This window comes from Drosophila suzukii, chromosome 3, assembly GCF_043229965.1.
Source record: "Drosophila suzukii chromosome 3, CBGP_Dsuzu_IsoJpt1.0, whole genome shotgun sequence".
In the NCBI taxonomy this organism is placed as follows: domain Eukaryota; kingdom Metazoa; phylum Arthropoda; class Insecta; order Diptera; family Drosophilidae; genus Drosophila; species Drosophila suzukii.
Window position 1 is genome coordinate 57,888,192 of NC_092082.1, and position 27,821 is coordinate 57,916,012.

Sequence of the window (27,821 nt, forward strand, 5' to 3'; positions counted from 1 at the left end):
GACAGAGAACGCAAAGCCGACGCGCCACGACCTACTAGGCACATGTAAGGTCGTTTGATGGGTTTGAGGCTTTGCGGTTTCCCTTGACATATTTTAGTTTCTCTGGCCGACGCCCCACGACGTACTATGCTAGTTAGTCAGGTCGTTTGCTTGGTTTGAGTCCAGAGAAATAGGAAACGGTTGTGGAGCCCGAGAATGATCGGTCAAACAACATGTTTTCCCTGGAGGAAGGGAGTTTTTGGACAGATTCCTTATCTAAACACAGCCGTTCCGCTTGGAACATTTGAGCTGACTAGAAAAAGGAAAGGTAAGGGCATGCTAGCTTAGCAGAACCCAGTTGGGTAGAAGCGGCTTACACCCCTGGAAGGTCTTAATCCAACCCAGCACCGGAAGAGTGACCCGAGCAACAACGCGCGGTGAAAATCACCAACCACAGCGCGCCAGGGCTAGGAGATTCACTTGAAAGAGAGCCGTGGGAGCTCGCACGGAATCAGCCAGGAAAGGTAGATTCCCTGTCCGAGGAAAACAATCTGGATCAATCCGCTGAAATGGAAGGAGCCGTCAAGTATGCTTCCCCGATTTCAGAGGCATGAGGGCAACTTAGAGGCTGCCGAGTGGCGAGAACAAAGTTTGATGGAGCTCTTGAGGCAGTGTAACGAAATGCAGCATGGCTTGAACGCCCAGATAGAAGCTCTGAAAGCACAAATAGCAGAATTGCAGTCTGCAACATCCAGGACACCCGAACAGAAGGGACCGCCCTCGCCGCCCCGAACTGTTCCAAGTCCCACGGACTGTTTATTGAGGTATCAAGAGACTCCGTCTCTGGAACCTGTAACGCAGGCCATGCTCAATAGCCTGATGCATCGGTTAAGAACACCCAGGCGGACGGATACCCCGTCCCATAGGCAATCCAGAACAAACGAGAGGGAGTCGAGCCTCCAACTGCATCCAGAGATCGCTCGGAACTCATCGTTTCAGGGACCGAGACCAAAAGAAGTCAGATAAGACAGGTGGAACCTAAAGTTCGATGGAAGCGGATGCGGCATGACAGTTGAAAGTTTCCTGTTCCGATTGCAAGAATTGTATGACCTCAGCCGCCAACAACTTTCGTGAATTCCATCTTCTGCTGGCAGGTGCGGCCACTAAATGGTATTGGCAGCTAATGGAGGACAAGACGGAAGATTACGATTTTGATTACTACTCAGTGACCCAGAAAATGAGACGGGAGATTCCACTACAGGGAGTGACCTCATGAAAGTCAAGGAGTTAACGGAACGCAAGCAAGAGCCGCACGAAACCTTTAGCGATTATGTCTCGGATATGCACAACTTGCATTTCAAGCTCCAGCTCGCTGAAGAGGAATTCGTCGGGCTCTTGAAGAACATTATGAACTCCCATATGGGGGAATTTAACATCCCCTATAACGTCATTAGCGGAGCTCAAAAGAGAGGGTCTCCGAGTTGATCGCTGGTTGAGAAACACGCGCAGCCGCGCGGCGGTCAACGAAATAGAGGAATTCCAGACCCTGGAGAACTAACCGGACGCGGTCACGGTGGAAGAATTTAACCGGCAGCGGAAAGATATACGAGGGCGTTATGAGGATGGTCAAGGATGCCGAGGCCCACTACACGAGCTGGTGTGTTATAAGTGTGGCAAGGAAGCAGACTTTTAGAGGAAGCATCCTTCGCAGGAAGAATCCTGACCGATCAAATTCCACGATGCCACTTGCAGGTTCTGCGAGAAAGTCGGGACGGAGGCAGATGCTAGCTGGGCGGACCAGGACCAACCCTTTCCGGTAAAAACACCGAAGCCCAAACAAATCTCCCCTCATAGGAGCCAAGAGGCTCAGAAGATGCAGATAGCGAGACACGAACAACACGGAAGATGCTGAAATTATATGATGCCCGTGCAGACAATCGCCGGCTTAAGCAAAAGGTAGTGGACACGGTAGTGAGCGTCCAAAACGACAACCGTTTCTTTACCAAAACGAAGGTCGATGGAGAAGAAATACTCGCATTGCTGGACACAAGCGCTAGTGCGACCTGTATTCGCAGGGGAGCGAATGCTTTCTAAAAAAAACCGGACGCGGCCGATAAGGAAGCTAAGTGAAGAATGTGTACAAACAGCCAGCGGTGGCGAGACCCAAGTAACCGGAGCCATAACGTTACCTGTAGAATGGGAAGGAAACTCCAAGGGCCTAGAGTTTTTGATAGTGCCAGGTCTGACACAACGATTTTATTTTGGAATTAATTTTTTGGATACGTTCGGCCTCACATTCCTCGGCATAGGTAGACGCGAGGTTGCCACCGTTGAAACAACACGGGAGGTCGATCTTATGCCCGGAGACCTAGACATGAACAATACGTTCAAGCCCGAGACCGCCTATACCCCACATCAGCTTACTCCAGGAAAACATTCTAAGCTGCAACAAGTAATAGACACATATCCCTCCTGTTTGGGAAAAAGGATTAGGAAAGACCAGCTTAGAGCAACACATAATTGAAGTGACCAACGAGGACCTATCATCAAGCAGCGACATTACCCGATATCCCCAGCTAAACAGAAACTGGTGTATGCCGAACTAGATCGCATGTTATGTTTAGGCGTGATCGAAGAGACCAATAGTAGCTGGAGTTCACCGGTAACTCTGGTGCAAAAAGGGCCGAAAAATCGCCTTTGCCTCGATGCACGTAAAGTCAATTCCCGGACGATCAAAGATGCGTACCTACAGCCTCATATCGAGGGTCTATTGAGTCGACTACAGGAAATGTATTACATTTCCGCAATTGACTTAAAAGATGCCATCTGGCAAAAACCTCTCGAGTCAAAAAAGTAGAGATAAAACCGCGATTACAGTGCCGGGCAGACCGCTGTATCAGTTTGCAGTCATGCCGTTCCGCTTGTGCAATGCCGCGCAGCGAATGAGCCGACTATGGATAAAGTTATACGTTTAGGCGTGATCGAAGAGACCAATAGTAGCTGGAGTTCACCGGTAACTCTGGTGCAAAAAGGGCCGAAAAATCGCCTTTGCCTCGATGCACGTAAAGTCAATTCCCGGACGATCAAAGATGGGTACCCACAGCCTCATATCGAGGGTCTATTTGAAGCTCACATTGATATGTTGAGCCAGGTCAGTGCCTGCTTAGGTTAGGTTAGCTTAGGGCGGCTGTCGGACTATAGTCCGACACACTTAGACCTCTATGGGTCCATTGTGATACCGCATGATCTCGTTTTTCCTTCTCTAGGGTCCCGATTCTAGTAGTTTCAACCTGTGTTAAGCTGATCAGCATGTCTTCCACCCGGAAGATTTAATAAAGGCACTTATGTTTTTTTTATTAATCTCCGATATTTCGGTAAGATCGTCGATGAATGGACTTCATAAGTGTTTCAGTCTGAGTCTGCATAGGACTGGGCAGAAGCAGAGAAGGTTTTCTACCGTTTCCACTTCTTCCTCATCCCTACAGCTTCCGCTGAAATCATTTTGCGGGGCTTTTAGCCTGCCGGCATGTGCGCCAACAAACCAGTGGCGGCTGAGTTTGAGTAACTCCGTGGTTTTTTTGTTGTTTATCACAGGCCATGTCTGGTGAGAGATACGACACTGTGGTGCGTTTTGCCAATGGGTGTTGGCTAGTTTGTTAAAGTAGTTTTTTATACTTAGATTGCAAGTTGCCATGGGCATACCGACATTCTCCTCTCCTGGGAGGAGAGGCTTGGTGGTGCCCTGCCTGGCTAATTCGTCCGCTATGCAGGTGCCCACGATGTCCCGGTGACCCGGAACCCATATTAGGCTGATAGAAAACTGATTAGCCATCTCGTGGAGAGATCTGCGACAGTCTGCTATTGTACGGGAGTTGGTGTTTGTCTAGTTCGATTTAATAGCCGCTTGGCTATCACTATATATGTATGTTTAGGTGTCGTCTTTGGAGGCTAAAGTTCCCTAAACAGGTTAGTGCTTCTTTTATAGCGTGGACCTCCGCCTAAAAGACGCTACAGTGGTCCGGGAGCCTGAATGACTTCCTGATATCTAATTGTTCGGAGTATACACCTCCGCCAACGTGTCCGTCGTGCCCGGTCGGCCCTGCTCCCATTCCTCTCTATCAGGAATCAGGGCCTCAAAGGGTGTGTGACTATATTCAATGGATTTGCATAGATCCGTGATCTTCGGAATCGATTTATCATGCTGGAGAATTTTAGTATGGCCATAAAATTGGGCTTTCCACTGCCCTGTGTCCCTCAGTCGTATAGCTGCCGATTTGGCCCTTTCCATGCCTGCTAAGTCCAGGCTAGGGAGGTTCAAGCATAGAGTAAGAATCTATATAGAGGCGCCAATTGCTCTGCCGCTCTCTTGCGAAATTGAGGCTATGATGCCACCTAGGCGAAAAAAGCTTATTTCCCCTCTTTTTCAAAGTTCGATCGAACTTGTAATCCATTCCCACCTCATTCTGCACCGCTCTTGCTCACTGTTTTGTTTTTGTAATAATTCGCAAACCCTATTGCTGTTGCTTCGCACCTAAGTTAGCTTCAAACTTGGCCTTGAATTGGCTCTTAGCAGAGGTTGGGCAGAGGTTCGGCAGAGCAATTGGCGCCTTTATATAGATTCTTACTCTATGGTTCAAGACCACATTCAGCGCTTCATTCGGGGTGGTTCGAAGGGCTCCACTAATACACAAAGCTGCCATTCGCTGTACTTTGTTTAGAGGAGTCAGTATGCATTGCTTGTGCAAGGCGGTCCACCACAGAGCCACTCCGTACAGTAGGATTGGCTTGACTACCGCTATGTATATCCACTTAACTATTCTAGGGGACATGCCCCATCTTAGCCCAATTGCTTTTTTACAGGAGTAAAGAGTCGCTTTCTTGGTTCTCTCTTGGTTGTTTAAGCCCCATTTGAGGCGCTTATCTAGTTCTAACCCCAAGTACCTGGCGTGATCGCTAAAAGAGAGATTACAATTGTTTTGAATGGGTGGGTTAAGTTGTGGAATTTTGTACCTATTTGTAAATAGAACAAGTTCCGTTTTCGATGGATTTACCCCGAATCCGTTAGCTATTGTCCATTCCGATAGTATTTTAAGTTTAGCGGTCATAAGATCGCAAAGTGTTTGTGGTTTTTTTCCATTAAAGATGATAGCGACGTCGTCTGCGTATGCCACAACCTTACAACCTCCTCCTTCCAGAATCCGCAGTAGTTTATTTACTGCGATATTCCACAAGAGGGTTGATAGTACACCTCCTTGCGAGGTGCCTCTGTTCACTTGTCTAGTCTGGGTTCTGTTATAGCAGAGGGGATCACGTTATTGAAGGCTCCCTCTATATCCAGGAAGGTGATCAGTGTGTATTCCTTGATGCTGAGTGATTTCTCGATGCTGCCTACCACCAAGTGTAGTGCCGATTCGGTTGACTTACCTTTGGTGCAAGCGTGCTGTGCTACTGATATTTGTGTCGGGTCTACGGTGGCCCTTATGTGTAGGCCTATTCTATCAAAGCTCTTAAGCGGAAATGATGTTAGGCTTATTGGCCTAAAATCCTTTGCTGTGATGTGAGTGGCCTTCCATGCCTTGGGAATGAAAACCACCTTTATTTCTTGCCACGCTGTTGGTAGTTCCCCTACCGACAGGATAGATTGGATGATTTTTTTCAACCAGTTTATGGCTATTTGTCCTGCTTGTTGGATGTGAGCCGGTATTATCCCGTTCGGTCCCGGCGATTTGTATGGTTTGAAACTATCAATGGACCATTTCATGTTGCGGTCTGATAGGAGTGGATCTAATTCGATTCACTCTCCTGCTCCTCTTTTAGGAGGATGACCTGATTGTTGGCTGCTCGGGAAGTGAGCGTCTAGGAGCAGGTCCATGGACTCTTTACTGGAGTCTGACCATGATCCGTTTGCTTTTTGAAGACAGCCCAAAGGCGCGGCTGTCTTAGAGAGTATTTTCCTGAGCCTTGCGGCATCAGTTGTTTTTTCTATGCCAGAGCAGAAGGTCTGATATGCCGTTCGTTTTGCTCTTCTAATGGCCTTTTTGTAAGAGGCTAATTCATACTTGTAGTTCAGACTCTGTTAAACAGGCATCTGCAGTTCGTTCTGAGGATTTATAGTTGTTGGGTCCACCAGGGGGGTTTTTTCCTTCCCCTTGGTTTCCCTGTGGGGCATGCCACTTTGAAGGCAGTGTTGCAAGCCTCTGTGAATTTAAATACTGTTCCGTCCAGCTCCTGTGGGTTTGTAATGCTTACTGACGGTTTCATGGGGAGGATATTCGTCAGAACTTCTTTGTAACTGTGCCAGTCGGCTCGTCTGGGGTTAGCGAAGCTGACCGGCAAGGGCGAATCAAGGGACAATACGGTTTCTATGAATCTATGGTCCGAAAAGGAGTGCTCGTCAGAGACTGTCCAGTTTTTGACTGCGCGTACGAGTGAGTCTTATACCAAAGTTAGATCTACGATAGTTTGGCAAGCTTTAGTTATGAATGTAGGGACATTGCCCCTATTGCATAAGAATAGGTTCGTATTTAGAATAAAATCAAAAAGAGACTTACCTACGTCGTTGTAGTTTGGGCAACCCCACTGGGTGTGATGGGCGTTGGCGTCACAGCCTATTACCAAACCTTTCCTGAGCTTTACGCATTCCTCTGCCAGTCCTCTGACCAGCGCATCTGGGGTTTTCCTTTTCAAAGGCCAAGTAGGCCGATAGGACCCTTATAGAGCCACTTTGCAGCTCCAGGCTTACTGGCTAATATGCAGGTTCGAATTTTACCTTCTTTGGGGTCAAGCATAAGCTTGTATTCCTTTGTTCCTAGTCCAGCAACCTTGCCTTCTACTTCCCAAGGATCCTGTATAAGGACTAGTTCGGCTCCGCCTTCGGTCAGGCGAAGCAGAAGTGCAGCAGACGCTGCTTTACTGTGGTGAAGGTTTATTTGTAGAAGTCTTAGTGACATCTACAGTTCAACCTCCACCACAGTGAAGTCGGCCTCCTCTGTATCGCTGAGGTCTACGTCCTTGATAGCCGGTCAGAGCGCTCGCATCTCTCTGCTTAGCGACGAATCGGTGGAGTAGCTGTCCTCCGGCCCACCAGATGCCTCCAACTCCTCAGCAAGCACCTGTTCGCAGTGCTTGCTTACAGCGGGCAAAACTAACAATAAATGTAGACAAAAGCAAGTTGTGTTACAGCCAGGCAAGATATTTAGGATACGTAGTTGGTGGAGGATGCAGACGACGATGAAATGATGATGAAAATGTTATGCCGCTATCCTCAGCATTCCCAAATGCCGTGCCTACTTAGAGGGGATGCCCTTCAAAGTGATCACTGACCACGCTAGTCTAAAATGGCTGATGAGTCAGGAAGACTATCAGGCAGACTTGCGCGATGGAGTCTGAGGCTACAAGCGTTTGACTTCACCATAGAACACAGGAAAGGGTCACTAAATGTAGTCCCAGATGCTCTCTCCCGAGTTCATATGGACGAGCTACAGAGGGCAGATGCAGAAGAACTGGACGAATATCGATTTAGCGTCGCTTGTGACCGGTTGCGTTTATCTTGTGCTCTGTGATTTTTGTCAATTTGTCATTAATATCTGTGTGCTCTTATACTTTTGTGTTTTTGTGTGTCTACATTTTTATTGTTTGATCCCAGTGTCAAATTAAGTGAGGTATTTATGATTCTTTTGATTCTTTGGTTTTATAAACAACTTTTTTTCTTAAATTTAAATACGTAAAAATGGCTCTTTTTTGTTCCAAGAAAGATTGTGAGTTTGGATCGTCACCTAATGATGTTTTTATTTACTGTCGTCTCTGCAATACAGTCATTCATCCAAAATGTACTGGACTTGTTGGCAGAGTAAAAGATTTTATTGATCTGCGTGTTGGTTTTTCGTGGACTTGTGCCTCTTGCGTTGAAATAGACCGTGATTTGGATGGCTATGTTGCGCTGACCAATGATCGTTTTATGAAACTTTTTGATAAGCTTATAAGCGTAGTTGCTGATTTTAAAGAGTTTAAGGCGGACCTTGATAATAAAAAAATGTCAGTAGGGTCACCTAAACGCAAAAAGACCGCTCTTTCAAAATCTGCTCCCGTAAAGGTATCAGTTCCAAATCCCAACTTAGCTCCAAATATTTGTACCCGATCGGTTACGGCAGCTATGTCGGCATCTACTGGGTCTGGGGGACCTAAAGTTTCTCTGACAGCAGTACCCATAGGTACCAAAAGCTCTGGAGGAGTCCCTGTTTCTGCTAGTCAGCCTAAGGGGTCAAACCCTATGCAGCTTTCTGTGCCTACTGGTGAAGTTAGCTCTATAGGAGTCCCTAGTCTTGATAATCAGACGAACGATGTTCAGATTGCTAATGGTGGAAGAAAGAGCCTCTCGGTTGTTCCATATAGGAAGCAATTATTTGTGTCTCGTTTAACACCTGAAACCACATCTGCAGATGTTTTGGAATTTATACAACAGGAATTCCCATCTCAAAACATCACAGTGGAGGAGTTTAAATTTCCATATGTTCGTATGATATCTTCATTTAAAATATCTGCTCCTCCGGAAGTATTTAATGTACTAAATTCTAAAAGTTTTTGGCTTAATGATGAATTGGTCATTAAAGAATTTGTTCCAAACAGACGGAGAACTAATAATAGGCCTTCCACGACTGTACCTGCGCCAAAAAACTGAGCAGCTTATTTTTGGCCTATCAAAATGTTAGGGGACTCAATATGAAACTACCTAAGCTTTATGCTGACTCCTCTGCCTTTTCTGAAGACAGTCTGGCCTTTACTGAGACTTGGCTGAAACCGGAGATATCAGACTCCGAAGTTCTGTCTAAAAATTTTAATACGTATAGAACTGATCGCTCTCCTCGTAGGGGGGGTGGGGTGCTGGTTGCCGTTACCTCTACTTTATCATCGGAGAGAATATACTTTCTTAATCCCAATGACATAGAATTCGTTGGTGTTAAAGTTTCTTTGAAATCTTTTTCTATTTATGTAACTTGTTCTTATATTCCACCTGGATCCGACTTAACAATTTATGAGCAACATTTGTCTGCAATAAAAACTGTTTTATCTCATCTTTCCGAAAGGGATCTTTTAATTGTTTTGGGTGATTTCAATCTTCCTGACATTTCTTGGTCCCTTTCCACTGACTCACTTGTCTCTACCCCTTTATCTGACCATGACTTCGTTGACGGTCTGTTAGAATTATCATTACAGCAAGTTAGCTTTATACGTAATTCACTAAACAGACAATTAGATCTAGTATTTGTTTTAGATCCGTCTGAAGTCACTGTATCTAGAATTGACCCACTAGTTGTGCCTGAAGACCAGTATCATCCCACATTAGAACTTACAATTTGTCTTCCCAGCGTTGATACCCTCTCTCCTTCACTTTCTCCAAATAAATGTAGATGCTTTCGTAAATGTAACTTTAGTAAACTCAACAACTTGATTTCACAATATAACTGGACAAATTTATATAATTGCTTGGATATTGAAAGTGCTACGGAACTATTTTATAGTGTCCTAAACTCTTTTTTCAGTGAATGTGCTCCTGACAGTTTTCCTCCTAAGTTAGACAGGCCACCTTGGTTTACCAATCAGTTGCAAAGACTTAGAAACCTAAAAACAAACTTCTATAAAAAGTACAAAAAGTCGGGTAGGCCATCCGATTTTTCAAGATATGTGGTGGCTCGTACTAATTTTAATGTACTTAACAGTCATTGCTATTCCATGTATTTGAACCGATGTAAATTTGAATTTTCGAAGGATCCGAGGCAATTTTATAACTTTGTCAATGCTAAGCGAAAGTCTTCAGCATTGCCATCATCCGTACGATTAAACTCTATTGAGGCATCTACGGATCCCGGAATTGCAGATTTATTTGCTGAATTCTTCCAATCTACTTATAGTTCTGTTTCATGGTCTAATTCTAGCTACCCTAATCACTTAAACAGGGCAAATTGTATTTTTTCTCCTGTAATCACAGAGAGTTCTCGCTTAATGGATTTAGAAACTATAACGCCAACCTATTCTCCGGGGCCAGATGGACTCCCTGGGTGTGTTCTTAGGTTTTGTGCCCGAACTATTTGTAAGCCCATTCTTAAACTTTTTAATTTGTCTATCTCATCATCTGTCTTTCCTACTATCTGGAAAGATTCTTTTATTATTCCACTCCACAAAAAGGGTGCGAAGGTTAATGCTCAGAACTATAGAGGAATCTCCAAATTGTCTGCAATTCCTAAAACATTTGAACGCATTATTACCTCTCAGTTGCAACATTTGTGATCCTCTTTAATATCGCCGTGTCAACATGGTTTTGTTAAGCGTAGATCGACCACCACTAACCTGCTCGAATTGACATCTTTTGTACTAGATGGATTTAACAAAAAATTACAGACGGACGTTATATATACAGATTTTAGTAAAGCCTTTGACTCTGTTAACCACTCTCTTCTTTTATTCAAATTAGATCTGCTTGGGTTTCCGAATAATCTGTTAACTTGGATTTCAAGTTATTTGAATGGTAGATCTCAGACGGTTTTATTCAAAAACGCTGTTTCCAAGATGATCAACGTGACATCTGGAGTGCCTCAGGGCAGTCATTTAGGCCCTTTGCTGTTTACTCTGTTTATAAATGATCTTCCTTCTATCGTAAATCACTCTCGTGTACTAATGTATGCTGATGATGTTAAGCTTTGTTTTTCATATAATAATATTGAATCTGGTTTCTGCTTGCAGTCAGACATAAATAGATTCCAGGAATGGTGTCAGTACAACCTTTTGAATTTAAACTATCTTAAATGCAACGTTATGACTTTTTATAGGGGTACGCCAACGTTCATGAGTTACTCTCTTCAGAACATGTCCTTGGACCGAATATATTCAGTAAACGATTTAGGTGTTCTCCTAGATCCTAAACTTAAATTTGACTCCCACATAACCTCTACTGTAAATAAAGCTATGAGTGTTCTTGGGTTTATAAAGCGTTGGTCTAAGGAATTTGATGATCCATACACTACCAAATTATTATTTACCTCACTTGTCCGACCTAATTTAGAATACTGTTCTTCCGTTTGGAGTCCTCAGTATCAAGTGCACATTGACCGTATAGAGTCCGTACAGAAACAATTTCTTCTTTTTGCCTTACGTGGTTTGAACTGGGATCAAAACGTCAGGTTGCCTTCTTACTCGAGTAGATTGCTATTAATTAATTTGCCTACTCTAGTAAGCCGTAGAATTATGCTTGGTACTATTTTTATGAATAATCTTATCAGAGGCGATATTGATTCTGTAGATTTGGTAAGCCGCCTAAGTTTCAATGTTCCTGTTAGACTAATGCGAAACTACCATCCTATTAACTTGCCACGATGTTCATCTAATTTTAGTCAGCATGAGCCCTTTCGCGTTCTTTCTAATAATTATAACAACCTGTATCATTTAATTTGTTCCTCAACTTCTATCCCTGTACTAAAAACTAAAATCTTAGCTCATTTGCTTTAATCTTGTTGATCTATGTTTTGTCCTGTCTTTATTTGTTCTATGTACCTTCCTCGCGAACCGTATTTGCTCGAAAGAAAAATGGGCCCGCGCGTAACAAGCACGTGCTTGGTGTCGTTTGGGCCACTTGTTTGTACTGCTTTTAGTGCATCAACGTTCAACAACAATATACACATCAATCTCGATTCGACAGAGTTCCAGTCATCGTATTATGTCAACCTATTGCAGGCGGTGGACCAAAATTTATGTAAAAGTCCATACCTTCAAACATCGGAAGGCTATGTCTATAAACGGATGAGATTCTGCCTAAACGACGCCGTGGATAAAGCCCGAGCTGCGACCCGATTTAGTCTGGAGAGCACATCATGCCATAACCGCAGGGCATGGGGGTTGCACAAGTCACTAGCCAGGTAAAGACAGTTTTACTTTTGGCCAGGGATGGTGTAGATGTCCAAAAAGTAGTGAAGGAGTGCGAGGTCTGTAAGATCTCCAAGACCGCCAACAAAAATAACCGTCCACCGATGGGAGAACAGCGGGTTACGGAGCGGGCTGGCCAAAGGTTGTTCATGGGGCCGAAGCGGGGATTTTTGTATGCCTAGACCATTTCTCCAAATTAGTCTGGCTGCAGCCTATGAGACATGTAGTAGCTGCAGAGGTCATCAAATTCCTTGAGACCAAAATTGTCCATCAATATGGGGTCTCCGAGTTCATACACTCGGACAACGGTAAACCATTTGTGTCTCAAAGTAAAGACTGGACTTAACTTCCCGCAGGCGAACGCGGCTGCGAGGGTAATCCGATCGGTACTCGAAATTTTGCGTGTAACACTGGCTGAATTCAACCGCTTAGCACTTCGGTCGGAAATATATAAAGCGAGTAATGGAGAAGAATTTCCCGTACGACCGACAGCAAACTCATTCTCTCCAGGCACCGCCCTGCTATGACAACACCCAGGTCTATCCTAATTTTAATCAGCCCCAGCCGATTTTGCAACAACCTCAGATAATGCAGGCACCTCCCAATGTGTTGGGTGGTGTACCATCAATGGCCACGTGTCCAAGCTGCGGAGTCTGGAGGCAAACGAAGGTCGAGTTCGAGCCAAGTACCAAAACCCATTTGCTGGCCCTCCTTATCTGCATGCTGGGGGGCATTGGCTGCTGCTGCATTCCCTACTGCACCGAGTCCTGTCAGTCGGCCAAACACACCTGCAGTAGCTGTGGAGCCTATGTGGGCACATACAAGAACTAGAATTCCCACCCGAAAAACGAATATCACAAAGATAAGTCTCAAAAGAGCAAATATAATTTCTTCAAGTATATAAATATCAAACAAAAACACCTCTTAACGAGGTAAAAAGTAGTGGCGAAAGCGCTCTTAACAAAAATTTCTGATATCAACAATTGTGACGAAAAATGATATTACATTCGATAAAATATATGTATTCGGCCCGCAACAGTAAATATTTATTTACCTACACGTAAATTTTCTGCTGTAGCGTGCCGAATACATAAATTTAATATAGCTTATTTATTTTATCGAATGTAATATCATTTTTCGTCACAATTGTTGATATCAGAAATTTTTGTTAAGAGCGCTTTCGCCACTACTTTTTACCTCGTTAAGAGGTGTTTTTGTTTGATATCAGAAGTTTTTTTTTGCACAAGAGTTTAAGTACCCCAATCGCCACTACTTTTTACCTCGTTAAGAGGTGTTTTTGTTTGATATCAGAAGTTTTTTTTTGCACAAGAGTTTAAGTACCCCAATACCATGACTAGGAGTCGTCCCCATATGGCTTGGCTATTGAAAATCCAAACACACACTTTCATGTTCCACTTTGGCTTAACTTTATTCTACTAAGGTATGGGTTGTTTACATTCACATTTTAATAAGAATGAAACATATAATATGAATATTAAACTTTTTAATAACAATTTTTATCGCTTCAATTACCTATTTTAATAGCACAAGTTTGGAATCTCAAGGGTTGTATAGTTTCAGATTCCAAGAGAAACCTGTCGTTTCTTATAATTTCCCGCCGAACTAGCGGGTTATTCCAAAGTGGTAGAACAAATATATCAAGTTTCCTATTGCGATTAGCTTCATGCAAGTAAAGGACCTAAAACCATAACAGATTTTCCGTTTGAAAAAATCGAATAAGAATATTTTTCATCAAATTTGTTTTTTTCTTGTGTATTCCAATAAGTATGAAATATTACGTATACGGAGCTGAAACGAGTTGCACTTTTTATCGCTTAATATCTTCCAAACGGTAATATTTAGGGTAAAAAGTGTTATATATCAAAAGTTAAGGAATCTCAAGGGCTACATGATATAAAATTTAAAAAGAAATCGTTCGACTCAATTTTGAGAAAATAGTCAAAAAGTGGTTTTAAAAAAAAAACTTTTAATCATAACTCTAAATCTATTATATTCAGACAATTTTACTATATGAAGAGTATTTAGCATACTAAATTATTTTTTCAAAGATATATAGCACGTTTCTGTAGCACTAGTTGTTTAGCTACTATAAGCATTTTATATCTGGCTTTTTTTTGATTTCCCGCTAAACTAGCGCGATTTTCCAAAAGTCGTAGAACAAACGTTTTCTATTTCACGCTGCTTTATACACTCATAGGGTTTCCAAAACCCTAAAACTAAGATGGGATGCATACAAACCCACAAACAAAGGGACAAACATTTTCATTTCGGGAAGAAGATGAAAATCTTGTTTTTTGAATTACTTTTGAACGGAACATCGGATTTCAACAAATGAGGTGTCATTCGACGCGTATTCTCAGTAAGAATAAAACTAGCTTAACTGTCGGGGGCTTTTATCCCCACCGTATCCAGCAGCTCTAATTTTCTAAATTTTTACTTTTACACTTTCACCGCTTTTTCTCCCAAACAAATCTACATTTGGAAAGTCTTGGTATGCAATCTTCTTAGTTTTTGCAATACCTTTTGATCGTTGCGATCGGACCATAATTGCAGATTTTCAATTCTGCGGCTATATATAGTAGTTGTCTTCGCACGCTCTCTTGCGCGCTTCGCCACTACGTGTACTGCCGTCCACAGTGATTGACGTCATGCTAAAAAAAATGTAAGTGGAACGAAACTCTGTATTCTCCATTACTTTTTTTTGATCTTCGAAATCAGACTTAACTCATCAGGATACTTAACCATTGTTGCAATCCTTTATGCATACGAGTATATGTACATTCAATTAAAATAAATAATTACACAATTAACACCGATCAGCGAAATTGGGGTACCCAATTAAGTCGAATAGAGTGTGCCCTTAGGAATGGCCTGCACGAGTCGATAGGCATAAAACCATATTACGTCATGTTCGAAACGCGGATTGTTACCCATGGAACAGCCTATCCGATTCTACGGAAGCTGGGGAGAATACAGGCAGGAGATCCACAGATAAGTCTCCCAGACAAGATGGAACTCATCTGACAGAAAGTGACCCAGGCGTTAAACCGAACTGTAAACGCGCGGAAAAGGCATATAACACCCGTAGTAAGCTCGTAGAATTTTCCGTGGGACAAGTTGTTTATAGGAAAAACTGCAGGCAGAGTAACAAGGCTGACTGATATAATGCCAAGCTTGGTCCAAATCGAATTCGCTGTGTTGTACTCCAGCGTAAGGGCAAAGCGCTATATGAGATGGGCAATGCAGTGGGCAAAGTGTCGGGTTATTCCATGCTAAGGACCTGTATGTCGCCTGAACCGCTGAACGTAATCCGATGACTCCACAAGGCGACAAACTCAGAACTGCGAGATTGCACGAATTGATAGAAGCTCCCGATCACATGATGGGTAGAACAGTAACCAGAACTACCCCGATTCTGCTATAAAAGCCAGGGACCAGGGACCGACCGGTTACCAGACATGACGCAGTCCCACAACCTATACAACCATGCCATCCGATATTATAACATTTATTTTGTTCTAAACAGTTTTAGCTTTTAAACACTTCTGCATTTTTTTAAAATTATTTTCATTTAAGCCATATTATATATCATTATGAGCCATATCAAAAAACGAAGAAAAAATAGAGGAGTGGCCGTACGAAGTTTTCTTTTGCGAAGTCATTACGTACTCCCTCCACATACAAAGATTAACCCCAGCGAAACAACTGTCCTAAGTTGAGCGTAGGGGCCGCTAATGACTAACCACACCCAGATTGATAAGGGCAAACCAGCAATACAATTCGACAACTCACTGGTGTCGCGTAGCCAGAAAAACGACCACGATCGACCTACTCGTAACCGTACTCCAGTAGGTGGCAAAGTGCACCAGCCGGCCGTTGACTCCTAAGATAGGGGAAATAAAAAAACAGTACCCATAGGTGGGAACACCTAGTTAGTTCATCCAATATGGGGGGCTAGCGAAAGCTCTAGTCCGGTATAAAAGACCCCAGCCAAATAGAGAAGATAGACAGAATTTTTTCTGATCTCACTGGCACTGGTTTAGAAGTGCAACTCCCCTGAAGTGAGGATCACGACTGGAAAGAGACAAGTGTCCCGAAAGACGTTTCCATCCTTCCCTGGAAGACAACCCTATCTGGAAGAAAATCCTTGTTACCGGTTCTGCAAGTCGTTAAGATCTCCAAGCGCTCTGTTCAGAGACGCCACGACCAACATCACGCCCTGGAGAAAGTAGTGACCCACATCGGAGCATAAGCAAAGCAGTTGCAGCAAAGTGAAAAAAAAACCAATAAAAGGCGAATTAATTGCATTTAAAATTGCAAACAAAAAGTGAATCGCCAAAACAATTACAAACAATTTGCGAGTGCATGCATTTCTGAATGCAAGTGTAAGAGAACCCACAAATACGTTGAACAAGAAACTGGAGCTGCACCGACCAGCCCCAGCCTGAGCATTGGAACTGACGTGTGCCGCAGTGGAACTCCCATACAATGCATACATACATACATCTATCTATACAGCAATAGTGTTATTTTATTTTGTGAAACGTAATTTTTGTGTTAAGTTTTTGTGAACCGCCTTCCAATATTGCAAGTATATACTTATATAAACCAATTGTAACGTCTTTCAAAGCACAGGATCCGGAGCGTCGAGATCTCATCGCCCAGGATTAAAGGGAGGGTAAGTTTGTCGGAACGACTTATATATATATATGTATATATATCCGTGCACCACAATCACTACACTCGCATTAGCAAAGACGATAGGCAATGATCCACGTTTAACGAAAGAATTCTATATTTGTTTCCAAAAGTAACCCTACCAATAACTGGAGATGAATTAGAAAACTTATATGTTGAGACCTTTCGTCTAGATTTCTCACCCCTGGTACACTGTAACAAGACCGAAAAGGTAATTATCATCTCTACCGTTCCACCGGTCATTGCTCTCTCTCGTTTAGATAAAAATGTATTTTTGGGCAATGTTAATATCTTCCTAGTTAAGATGAAGAATTAATCTTTTAGAAATAACTATCCAATATAATAATTTAAATAACTATTGCAAGAGCCTTTTAAGCGATGTTTGTAATCGTGAAAAGTCGGCATTTTGCTGATGTGTGCACCTTCACAGGTGATAAATTCGATACTCATCGCTAACAAAATAGTTTTCAATTAATTAATTTCCTCAACTACATTATTATACATTACCCAATAAATGTATAATGTAAAAGGATATCAAAACCATGAAGTGCTAAAACTTTATTAAAGGGGGTGTGCTGACGCGAGAAGTGGAGTAGGTCAAGAACGACGGACAACCTTGACAATAGGGGATCGAATTGCGCGGCCCGCGACGATCCATTGGCACACGAATGTGTGAAGGGGAGGGAATATGGCCAAAACACCGCCCGACCGTATTTCGATCAAGCGACAGCTAGATTTGTGGGGAAGTGTGGACTGACGACTGACGATCTTTATGGACTAATATTATTTTACAGGCAATTTAAATATTAATTCTCATTATGTTGAAAAGGAGAGAGGCTTACCAAGATCCCACGACCCGAATACGACGTAGCTTATGCCAGCAAATGGCGCTTGAACATCGGACGCCTCTCCCGCGGCCCAAGTCCCTGTCAGGACCGGGCACTAATATGTCCACGTAACAAATTATATAATACTTTTTTTCAAAGGGAGCGTTGCGGTAAAGGGCGAAACAACAATTAACATTTTTGAATTGCTTGTAATTAATTTATTAAAGTATCACTTACCTCACTTTTAAAATTATAAGCCTATAAACGCATTTGTAAACGTAAAATTGCCGAGTTTCTTTTTAAAAAAACTTGTTTTCCGCCAGTTAACGCCGAAAGAATGAGCGAAGTCAAGCCTTTTTCTCCTCCATTACGTTTTTGTTTTGTTTTACTCTTTTAATGCGTATTAGCAAAAAGGGAGAAACACTAAATTTCGACTCTGCGAGTGCCGATTAAAGTGAAAACACACTAGATTGGAAGTCTAAGGAAGAGAGGGAAATCTCGGAATGTCTGCTTCTCTCTCTTTTATAACCGCTTTCGTCGGCAATCGTCTACGCGATGCCGATAAGTCGACAAGTAGTATATACTAAAGCTTCCTAAATTGGTGTGGAACAAGTCCTTTTAAAAATGTTACCAATATCTGAAAATATAAAGTAGTCGAGATAGAGTCGTACTCCAGAGCAGAACGTGTGCAGAACACTTTTAGCTATAATTTCTATATGTAATAATATATCCAACACAACTATCCTAAATAAAAACTACACCACTTAAAAAGCTACCCTTCTGAGTTCAGAAGAGTGATCAGTGTGGTTGAATATGTGTGAAGCGGAGGAGTTGTGCCAAGAACTCTAAGAAAAGCAGCATGAATCGTCGGCGTGGAAAGTTTGCATACATACAAGGAGTTTGTCTGTATTGGTCACGTGAGAAAGCAGATGCAGAACTTTCTGAGGTACATATAGTTGTCTCGCTCGCGAAGGGGACTGCCAACATAGTAGTTAAAATCAAGGAAGAACGCTATAGTCGAGTACCTCGAATATCAGATACCCGTTACTCATCTAAAGGGACCAAAGGAAAATGGAGATATGCAAGCAGCAAAGCGAGATTAAGATGCGCCACCTACCGGCGGTAGACAGATTTAAGAGTTATGGGCGTTAGAGTGGGCGTGGCAATTTTTTTTTTGGATCAATCGATAGGTATTGACGAGACCAATACATTTTAGTTAAAATTTTTTATCTAGCATGAAAATTGTAGGCGTCACAGGCTTGGGAGGTTTGTGGGCGTTAAAGTGGACGTGGCAAGAGAACAATACATTATAGCTAACATTTTTTTCTAGCAACAAACTGTAGGAGCCACAGTTTTGGGCGGTTTGTGGGCGTTAGAGTGGGCGTGGCACTCTGCTGAAACAAACTTGCGCTGCGTAGGAAGCTCAGGAATCTGCACGCCAAATCTCAACAGCCCAGCTCTTATAGTTTCCGAGATCTCAGTGTTCATCCGGACAGGCAGACAGAAGGACAGACGGACATGGCTAGATCGACTCGGCTAGTGATCCTGATCAAGAATATATATACTTTATGGGGTCGGAAACGCTTTCTTCTGCCTGTTACATACTTTCCGAAGAATCTAGTATACCCTTTTACTCTACGAGTAACGGGTATAACAACACTCCAAGAATTGTGGAAAGTGGCGAAGATATCAGAACTTAAATTCGACGTTTTAAGATTTCTGCTAAGATCTAGAAACGTGTCAGTTTCGGGCACCAGAGTATAGAGTTTGAACAATCGGATAACGTAGAGCTGCCAGCAGCAGTGGGAATCACAATGCAGCAAGAAGAAGCGATGTCAGCGCAGTCAGCGGCAATATCACAATTGCAAAACGAGATGATGGAACTAAAGGACATTTTAGCTCAATTAGTAACCGTTCAAATGGGAAACGCAACAGCAACACATGTAGGAAATCAGCAACAGCACCAAATAACCGATTTGGATATCAACGATATCAACAACGAGAGCATTCCTGTACAGGCTACTAACAACAAGCTTCAGTCAAGGAATTTACCAAAACCTTGCCAGAATTTGATCCCAGCGACGACAACGCCATTTCAGACAACCAGTTCATAGATCGTGTCAACAAAGTTGTTGAAGCATACCAGTGGGACGAAAAGTTCCTGTTACTCGCCATTTATACAAAGGCGATGACTGTGGATATAGGAATCGATAGGAAGACGACTACAGCGAAAGTATAAAAAGCAGACGACGATCTATTGCAGGAGGACTTTCTGTTGGGACAGGACGTCATTATCTCCGCTCATATCGAGCTCAACTTTGAGTCAGGCGATTCTAAAATCAAGCGATCAGTCCATCAGCCATCAGACAACCCCTTCAAGCACCAATATCGCAAAGCTGCTGGCAAATTTTAAGATCGACAAAGAAAGTAAACAAATGCGCAGCTTACTGGAGAAGTTCGCCGATGTTTTCTCGGCAGGATTGGGAGGCATAGGAAAGACAAGCGGGATCAAAGCAGATATCATCGTCGAATGCAGTCAGGTAGTAGCACAAGCTCCATACCGAGTTTCCGAGCCAAAGAAGGAAATCGTTAGCAGATTGGTCGACGATCTGCTAAAGCAGGACACAATCACGTTGTCAACATCAGAGTACGTCATATGCATAAAGTTAGCAAAACAACTTTTGATATCCAAACTTTTTCATATTGAGAATTTGCCGTTAATTATACGTAAATTATTCGTGAAAGAAATAAATTTTCCGCTTAATTATACCCGTTACTCGTAGAGTAAAAGCCCTTCAGTTCTGCAGTAGGGACGCGGTGACATGGCTCAAGGCAAAAAGCTTTTTTTGTTTTTTTTTTGTGCCTAAAACGCTGTGCCGCTGTTGACGTCAGCAGAGCAGTCGGCGCAGCGTAGAAGACTGCCCACGAAAACGATCGTGCAACAAAGAGAGGCAGATATTCGGATATTTCCCTCTCTTTCTTGTCTTATAATCTGCCTGCACTCCGCGCTCGCAGAGACAAATTTCGGCCGGTCCGTTATTTTTTTTTGGAGTCTCTCCGTTATGTTCGGCTAGCGACCAATATTTCGACGGAAAATTTTTAGTCGCGCAGCGACATGTGAATGTCCTAATATTTTATGAGCATTATTGTATACCAAAAAAAATCAACTAATATTGTTTTATAAAAGTAAATTATTTGATTATAGTAAAATTAAGTTAATTGAATTTACTTATAATGTTATGTTCACTTATTTTACACTTTTATTACAGTATAATTTTTTAGTTTAGTTATAGAAATTTAGTCCGTTAAAATTGATTTCAATATTAAAAACATTTTAGTATTAACATTTTTTTAAAATTCATATTGTATTTTTTACTCAAGAAGTAAAAATTATATAGTCGGATATTTGTCGCCTTAGAAAGGGTATAGGTGCAGTGGCACGCGCCAACAGCGAAGAGAAAACAAAAGAAATCAAGCAAAGGGGTGAGAGGAAGACTTGGTGCATTTGCATTCTAATTTGAGTGATTGCAAAGGAAGGATCGATTTCAATTGTGCGCATCAGGCATCAGCTTAACTAAAACGTGTTTTAAAGTTAAAATTATAAACCCAGGTAAATGTTACGTTAAGTGTAATACGTTGTGCATTAAACTGACTTTAAAGGTACGTTAGTTTAAAAACTATTTTATGCGTTTGACAAAATAACCCAAAAAATCGGATACCGCTAGCCAAAAGTGGATTGATAAAATAAATTACATAACGGACATAAATTACATAACAAGAAAAAATCATTTGTGCACGTTTTTAATACTAATAAACTTTGCTAAACAACTCTCTTTTTCTGGGCAAGTCGAAATGTTTAATTGTGAAATATACAGCTACGCCCAAAAACATAGTGATTTTGCAATGCGCATTATTTAAAAAATTTTAAACAGACATAAAAATTGATTTATTTAACAAAAATCTAAATCTAATATATATGAATAAATAATAATTGTTTTGAATAGCAAAATCACTTTCATTTTGGACAAAGATGAATATATCATAATTAATAAATAATAAAGATTATAAAATAAAAATGTTTGGTTATGTTTATCTCAAAAATTTATTGGTAATTTTCAGCTTTGATATTATTATATAATTTAAAAGATTTTATCACATTGTTGTTAAAAATATGTAAATAAATGTGAACAAATGAGACATTTACAACAATTATTTAAAATGAAATGGATTTATCTATAATAATTATTTATTCAATTTAAATAAATTGATAAATAAATAATTATCAATAAATTAATTATTTTCCAAAAAAATTATTATAATTTGTAATTATTGTTTATTATAAATAATTATTATAGTGTATTATTATTATTTATTACACGTTATAATAGTTATATAAATAATTATTATAATTATATAAATAAATAAATTATATATAAATAATAAATAAATTATATAAATAATTATTATAATTATATAAATTATTATTATAATTATATAAATAAATAATTATTCATTCATTAATTTATTTAAATTGAATAAATAATTATTATAGATAAATCGATTTCATTTCAAATAATTGTTGTAAATGTCTCATTTGTTCACATTTATTTACATATTTTTAACAACAATGTGATAAAATCTTTTAAATTATATAATATATATAATATATATGGGCAAATCCAGAAAATGGTCAGCCAGGCCCGAAACAAGAAAAATCTTCAAAATCATCGAATTTTTGCGTATTTTCGCAAATTAATGGCCATATTTTCTTAACACAGTGGAACCAAAGCATATTTCATTTGTTTTGTTGAACAAATTTCCCTGAAAACTGAAAAAATGAACTTTTTTTCATTTTTAGCTACTTTTAATTATTTCGCAAGGAAAACATATGATTTGTTTGAACTTTTTCTACCAAATCTATTTATTGCAATCTAATTAGAAGATAAAAATCCAAGGAGGGCTATCATATTTTCAATTGACTGTTAATAAATCAACATGGAAAAATCGTACGTTCGCGACCAGTACGTTCGCGACCGGTACTTAATTCAATAAAAGAAAAACAAATGGAGATATTTCCTTGGGGACAGACTCGAATGAAAGCTACATGAATCCATTTTAAAAGTAAAGTTATTTCTTTAGAATATTCCGTCCCAATTCGCAGATATTTGCATTTTACTAGATTAAGCGAAAGTCGACTTCCATTTTGTGTACGTTCGCGACCGCATGTTTTTTGCCAATATTCTGAAAATGATAGCGCAATAAATCCCATCATTTACACTAAGCTAAGAGCTAACCAAATGCTATAAAAAAGCAAAAAAAAAAAGTTCAGAAAAGATTTTTTTTCTATTTTTCATTTGCACTTATTGCGTACGAACGTACGTTCGCGACCCCTGGAAATGCCCATATATAATATATATAATATATATATATAATAAATAATATATAATATATATATATAATATATATACATATATATAATATATATACATATATATATAATAATTTAATTATATCAATTTGTTATTTATGTAATAAAAAAACAAGAAAGAAAGTTAACTTCGGCAAGCCGAAGTTTGTATACCCTTGCAGTTGTAATTATTGAATGTAATTCGAAATTCTTTAAAATACAAATAATAATAATTATAGTATAAGATAATATGTCAAAAATCATCGAAGCTATAATTTGTTTCATATTATTTTTCCACCAATTTTTCGATCGTTCCTATGGCAGCTATATGACAGTCGTCCGATTTCGATAAAATTTAATTCAAAACTAATTAAAAAATGTTATTTCCAAGCTTAGGAGGTTATATGCCAAAAAACACCAAAGATATAATTTTTTTAAATTTTTTTTTCCTATAATTCCTATGGGAGCTGTAAGATATAGTTGTCCGATCCGGCTGGTTTCGACTTATATACTACCTGCAAAAGATATAAGACTTTTGGGAAAGTTTCAGCCCGACAGCTTTAAAACTGAGAGTTTGCGTAGAAACGGACGGACAGGCGGGCAGACGGACATGGCTAGATCGACTCGTCTAGTGATCCTGATCAAGAATATATATTCTTTATGGGTTCGGAAACGTCGTTGCAAACTTCTGACTGAAACAATATACCCTCTGCAAGGGTATACCAATTATTGTTTTAAATTGTTTTATATTAAAACAAAAGTGTAATGCCAAATTTTGATTTTCAGGTCTCATCTAACAAATAACTTTGTTATACCCGTTACTCGTAGAGTAAAAGGGTATACTAGATTCGTCGGAAAGTATGTAACAGGCAGAAGGAAGCGTTTCCGACCCCACAAAGTATATATATTCTTGATCAGGATCACTAGCCGAGTCGATCTAGCCATGTCCGTCTGTCCGTCTGTCCGGATGAACGTTGAGATCTCGGAAACTATGGGAGCTAGGCTATTGAGATTTGGCGTGCAGATTCCTGAGCTTCTTACGCAGCGCAAGTTTCAGCACAGTGCCACGCCCACTCTAACGCCCACAAACCGCCCAAAACTGTGGCTCCTACAGTTTTGATGCTAGAATAAAAATTTTAACTGAAATGTATTGTTCTCATCAATACCTATCGATTGACCCAAAAAAAAGTTTGCCACGCCCACTTTAACGCCCACAAACCGCGAAAACCTGTGACGCCCACAATTTTCATGCTAGATAAAAAATTTTAACTGAAATGTATTGGTCTCGTCGATACCTATCGATTGATCCAAAAAAAAATTTGCCACGCCCACTCTAACGCCCATAACGCTTAAATCTGTATACCGCCGGTAGGTGGCGCATTTTAATCTCGCTTTGCTGCTTGCATATCTCCATTTAGCTGAGTAACGGGTATCTGATAGTCGAGGTACTCGACTATAGCGTTCTTCCTTGTTTTTTATCAAAATGCCAGGTTCTCGTCAGGTTAGAAGATTAATTAAAAGATAAAGGGATCAGTTACGTGAAAGATTTAGGTTAGTTGAAGAAAATTCGAACAGTTGTTGCGCCATAGATTTAATTAAAATTTTAAATGAAGAAAATTTAAATGTTAGGCCTTTTTATAAATTTAAATGCAGGAATACTCCAGATATTACGGAAATAGATGGGGGTTCATATTTGCATATAGGCTTAGCGAAGCAATTAGAAAAATTATCAGTGGTAGCAGAATTACCAGAAGTTTTAAGCATTGACGTTAATATTGACGGTCTTCCCCTTACTAAAAGCTCTCGTGCACAATTGTGGCCTATTTTAGTTCGAGTTAATAATATTAATAAATGCCCCGTCTTTCCAGTAGGAGTTTTTTCATCTAAAAATAAGCCATCTAATTGTGTACAATATATGTCAAAATTTACTAGTGAATTGTCCGATCTTTTAATAAACGGACTTACAATTTGTAACAAAAAAGTAAATTTAGAACTTAGGGCGGTGGTTTGTGATGCACCTGCAAGGGCATTTGTTACAGGAACCCCTGGACATACATCCAGTCACGGCTGTACCAAGTGTCTTCAGGTTGGTCGCAAAATAGATGGTACATTAACTCACAGTACTGTTGCTAGTGAGTTAATTACTGATGAAGACTTTGCAAATAGAATTTATCCAAACCACCACAGCAAATGTTATTTGAATAGTCCGTCCGCTTTTGAAACGCTTGGTGTTCGTATGATAACCCAAGTTCCTTTAGATTGTATGTCTTATTGAGTTGGGGGTAATGCGCAAATTTTTAGAAAGAATTTATTATAATAAAGTTATAAATAAAGTTTCAAAACAAAACCAAAACGGTATTTCCGCAAAATTAATGTCAATGCGAACTTTTATACCTAGGGAATTTGCAAAAAAGCCGAGGACATTGTTAGAGCTTCCTAACTGGAAAAGCACTGAGTTTAGGCAGTTCTTATTATACTTTGGTATTGTAGCTCTTAAAGATTCAATATTTGATGACCAGTATTATTTGTTTTTATTACTGCACTGCGCATATAGACTGCTCTGTTCGCAAAAGCAACGGGGAAATAATATTGAAAATGCTCAACAAATATTAAATCTATTTGTTGAAAATTTCCCCATTGTTTTTGGAGCAAACAGTGTGACTTACAATGTTCACGGCATACTCCATGTAAGAGATACTATCAATCAAGTCGGAAATCCGGTTTCAGGATCTTCTTACTCCTTCGAAAATTACTTGCAGCTCCTTAAAAAATGTGTTTTATCTTAGAACAAATATTTAGGAAGATAGTTGAAGAAAAATACGTAGCCCCAGCAGAAGAACAAATAAAATTAGTAGGGAGAAATCTTAAAATGAAAGACTGCACACTTAGTGATAGGAAACCAGATAACTTTTGTTTTGTAGGAGATGAGGTTCCAATTCAAATAGAATCTTTTGAAGAGGTAGAAGGGGAAATTTTTATTAATGGAAGGGAATTGGAAGATAGGGACAGTTTTTTTATTGAGCCAATGAATTCTTCTGGCCTAGGTATTTATTTAGTTAATTTAGAAGTGCCTTCTAGAATAAAAAGATTTTCAGTAATGAAATTTAGGAGAAAAGCGGTAGCCATTCCTTATTTAGAAAAAATAGTAGTAGTTCCATGTTTGCATTTCTTTTAAAATAGGATTTTTAGTTTTTTTTAAAGGAGGTGTTTAGTCCGTAGGCGTAATTTTATTATGAATCGGACATATTTATTGCGACGGCGCTTTAAATATCTTTTGAAGATTCACCTACCCTGGTTCGAGTACCAAAAAAAAAAAACGGTAGTTGTATTATTTGTATTATTTGATTTATTATTTCGTTTTATTTTATTATTGTTTATTTACTGTTTATTTTTGTTTATTTTTTATAATTTCATTTTTTTCTAACTATTTACTAATATTTTCTTTATTTACAATTATTGTTTATTTACTGTTTATTATTATTTTCATTTATTTTTCTTTATTTTTTATAATTTGGTTAATTTATAATTTTTTACTAATATTTGATTAAAATATTTTTTGTTATTTTAAACATTTTTAAATTAGTATGTCTCAACCTGAATCAAAAATTCGTCGTGTCCAGTTTGATGTGGAGGGTAAGTGTAACTACAAGAAATTGATTTTCTTGTTTCAATATCCATAGTGATTGCATTAATACAATATTTTTTTTACAGAAACCCCATCGGTCTCTAGTGAGTTAATAAATCTGTTTTATTGTGTAATTTTGTAATTTCTTTTTTTTTAAAGATTCAACTGAACGACAAATGGCAGAGTTTAAAGGTATGTTTTATAACCCTACACTGAAAATAGTAATCGCCCTGATTTTTAGAAATTTGTCGTTAATGGCGATTTATTTTATAAATTTAGAGTACGATAAATACGAATACTATTTAATATTAATACTGTTACTTACATAAAAATAGTAATCGGCCGTTTTTTTTGAAAATTTATCGTACTCTAAATTTATAAAATAAATCGCCATTAACGACAAATTTCTAAAAATCAGGGCGATTACTATTTCAGTCTATTTTGATGTTTCTTTTATTTTTTGTAATATACATAAATTAGAATTTCACAAGAGGTTCTCCAAATCCGCAGGGAGATCTCTATTGTGACTCAGAAGTTGGACATTTTGGTGGAAAAACTGGCGGAAAACACCGCACTTTTAAAAGTATCATTTGATCCTGAGAAAGAGATTTCGGGCGCGGTACCATTTCCGCTAAAAACAGAAGAGGAACTTGACGAGTTCGAAAATTCCTTGACCCCGGAGCATATCGGTTTTTACGCAAGTATCGAGCAAGGCCGACTTGTTTTTGCATTTTTATGTTTCTTTTTTATATCTATTTGCAGACAAAGAAAATATCAAAAATAAAACCGCTGTCAAAGCGGTTCAAACTTATTATAGCAGAAGATATTATCAATGACTACAATTTGGACGGGTCCAACGGGAAAAAGTCCCTCAGATGCCGTATAGGGTTATACGGAGTTCTTAAAGGTAAATATACAAATAAAAAAGTAAGACGCATTTCTAAACATATGCATTACATTTTTCAGGAGCGTTGGCCAAGGACTCCGAGGACCCGGACAAATCTTTAAGAAAGGCAATGACTAATGTTAAAAATAAACTTACCAAGGAAAAACACAGAAATAATAACTGTACAATTTTTGAAAATCTTTATAATACTGTATAATTAAAATTAATTAAAATTAAATAAATATGTAAGTATAATAAATTCTATTTTTTTATAATTGAAAACTCAAGGAAAAATTCTGATTTTCCCAAGTGATTCACTTGGGACGTGTCCCTTGCAAGTGATTTCACAAGTGAAAACTCAAGGAAAAATTCTGATTTTCCCAAGTGCTTCACTTGGGACGTGTCCCTTGCAAGTGATTTCACAAGTGAAAACTCAAGGAAAAATTCTGATTTTCCCAAGTGATT

The 27,821-nt window shown here is 39.5% G+C and overlaps 1 protein-coding gene and 2 long non-coding RNA genes across 3 annotated transcripts in view; 2 read left to right on the plus strand and 1 right to left on the minus strand.

Moving 5' to 3' along the window:
* LOC139353031 (uncharacterized) overlaps positions 1-27,821 on the minus strand; it is a 329,712-nt gene that overhangs the window by 39,318 nt on the left and 262,573 nt on the right. The gene's annotated exons all lie outside the window — the stretch shown is intronic.
* On the plus strand, positions 12,315-12,794 carry LOC108006652 (lipopolysaccharide-induced tumor necrosis factor-alpha factor-like). The gene has a single exon (XM_017070190.4). The coding sequence runs from the start codon at positions 12,355-12,357 to the stop codon at positions 12,721-12,723; it is 369 nt and encodes a 122-aa protein (XP_016925679.2). The 5' UTR covers positions 12,315-12,354; the 3' UTR covers positions 12,724-12,794.
* LOC139353171 (uncharacterized) lies at positions 20,905-27,615 on the plus strand. The gene is made up of 7 exons (XR_011604333.1): positions 20,905-21,048; positions 26,429-26,478; positions 26,557-26,574; positions 26,630-26,662; positions 26,981-27,167; positions 27,233-27,377; positions 27,437-27,615. It is a non-coding gene; the product is annotated as an uncharacterized lncRNA (long non-coding RNA).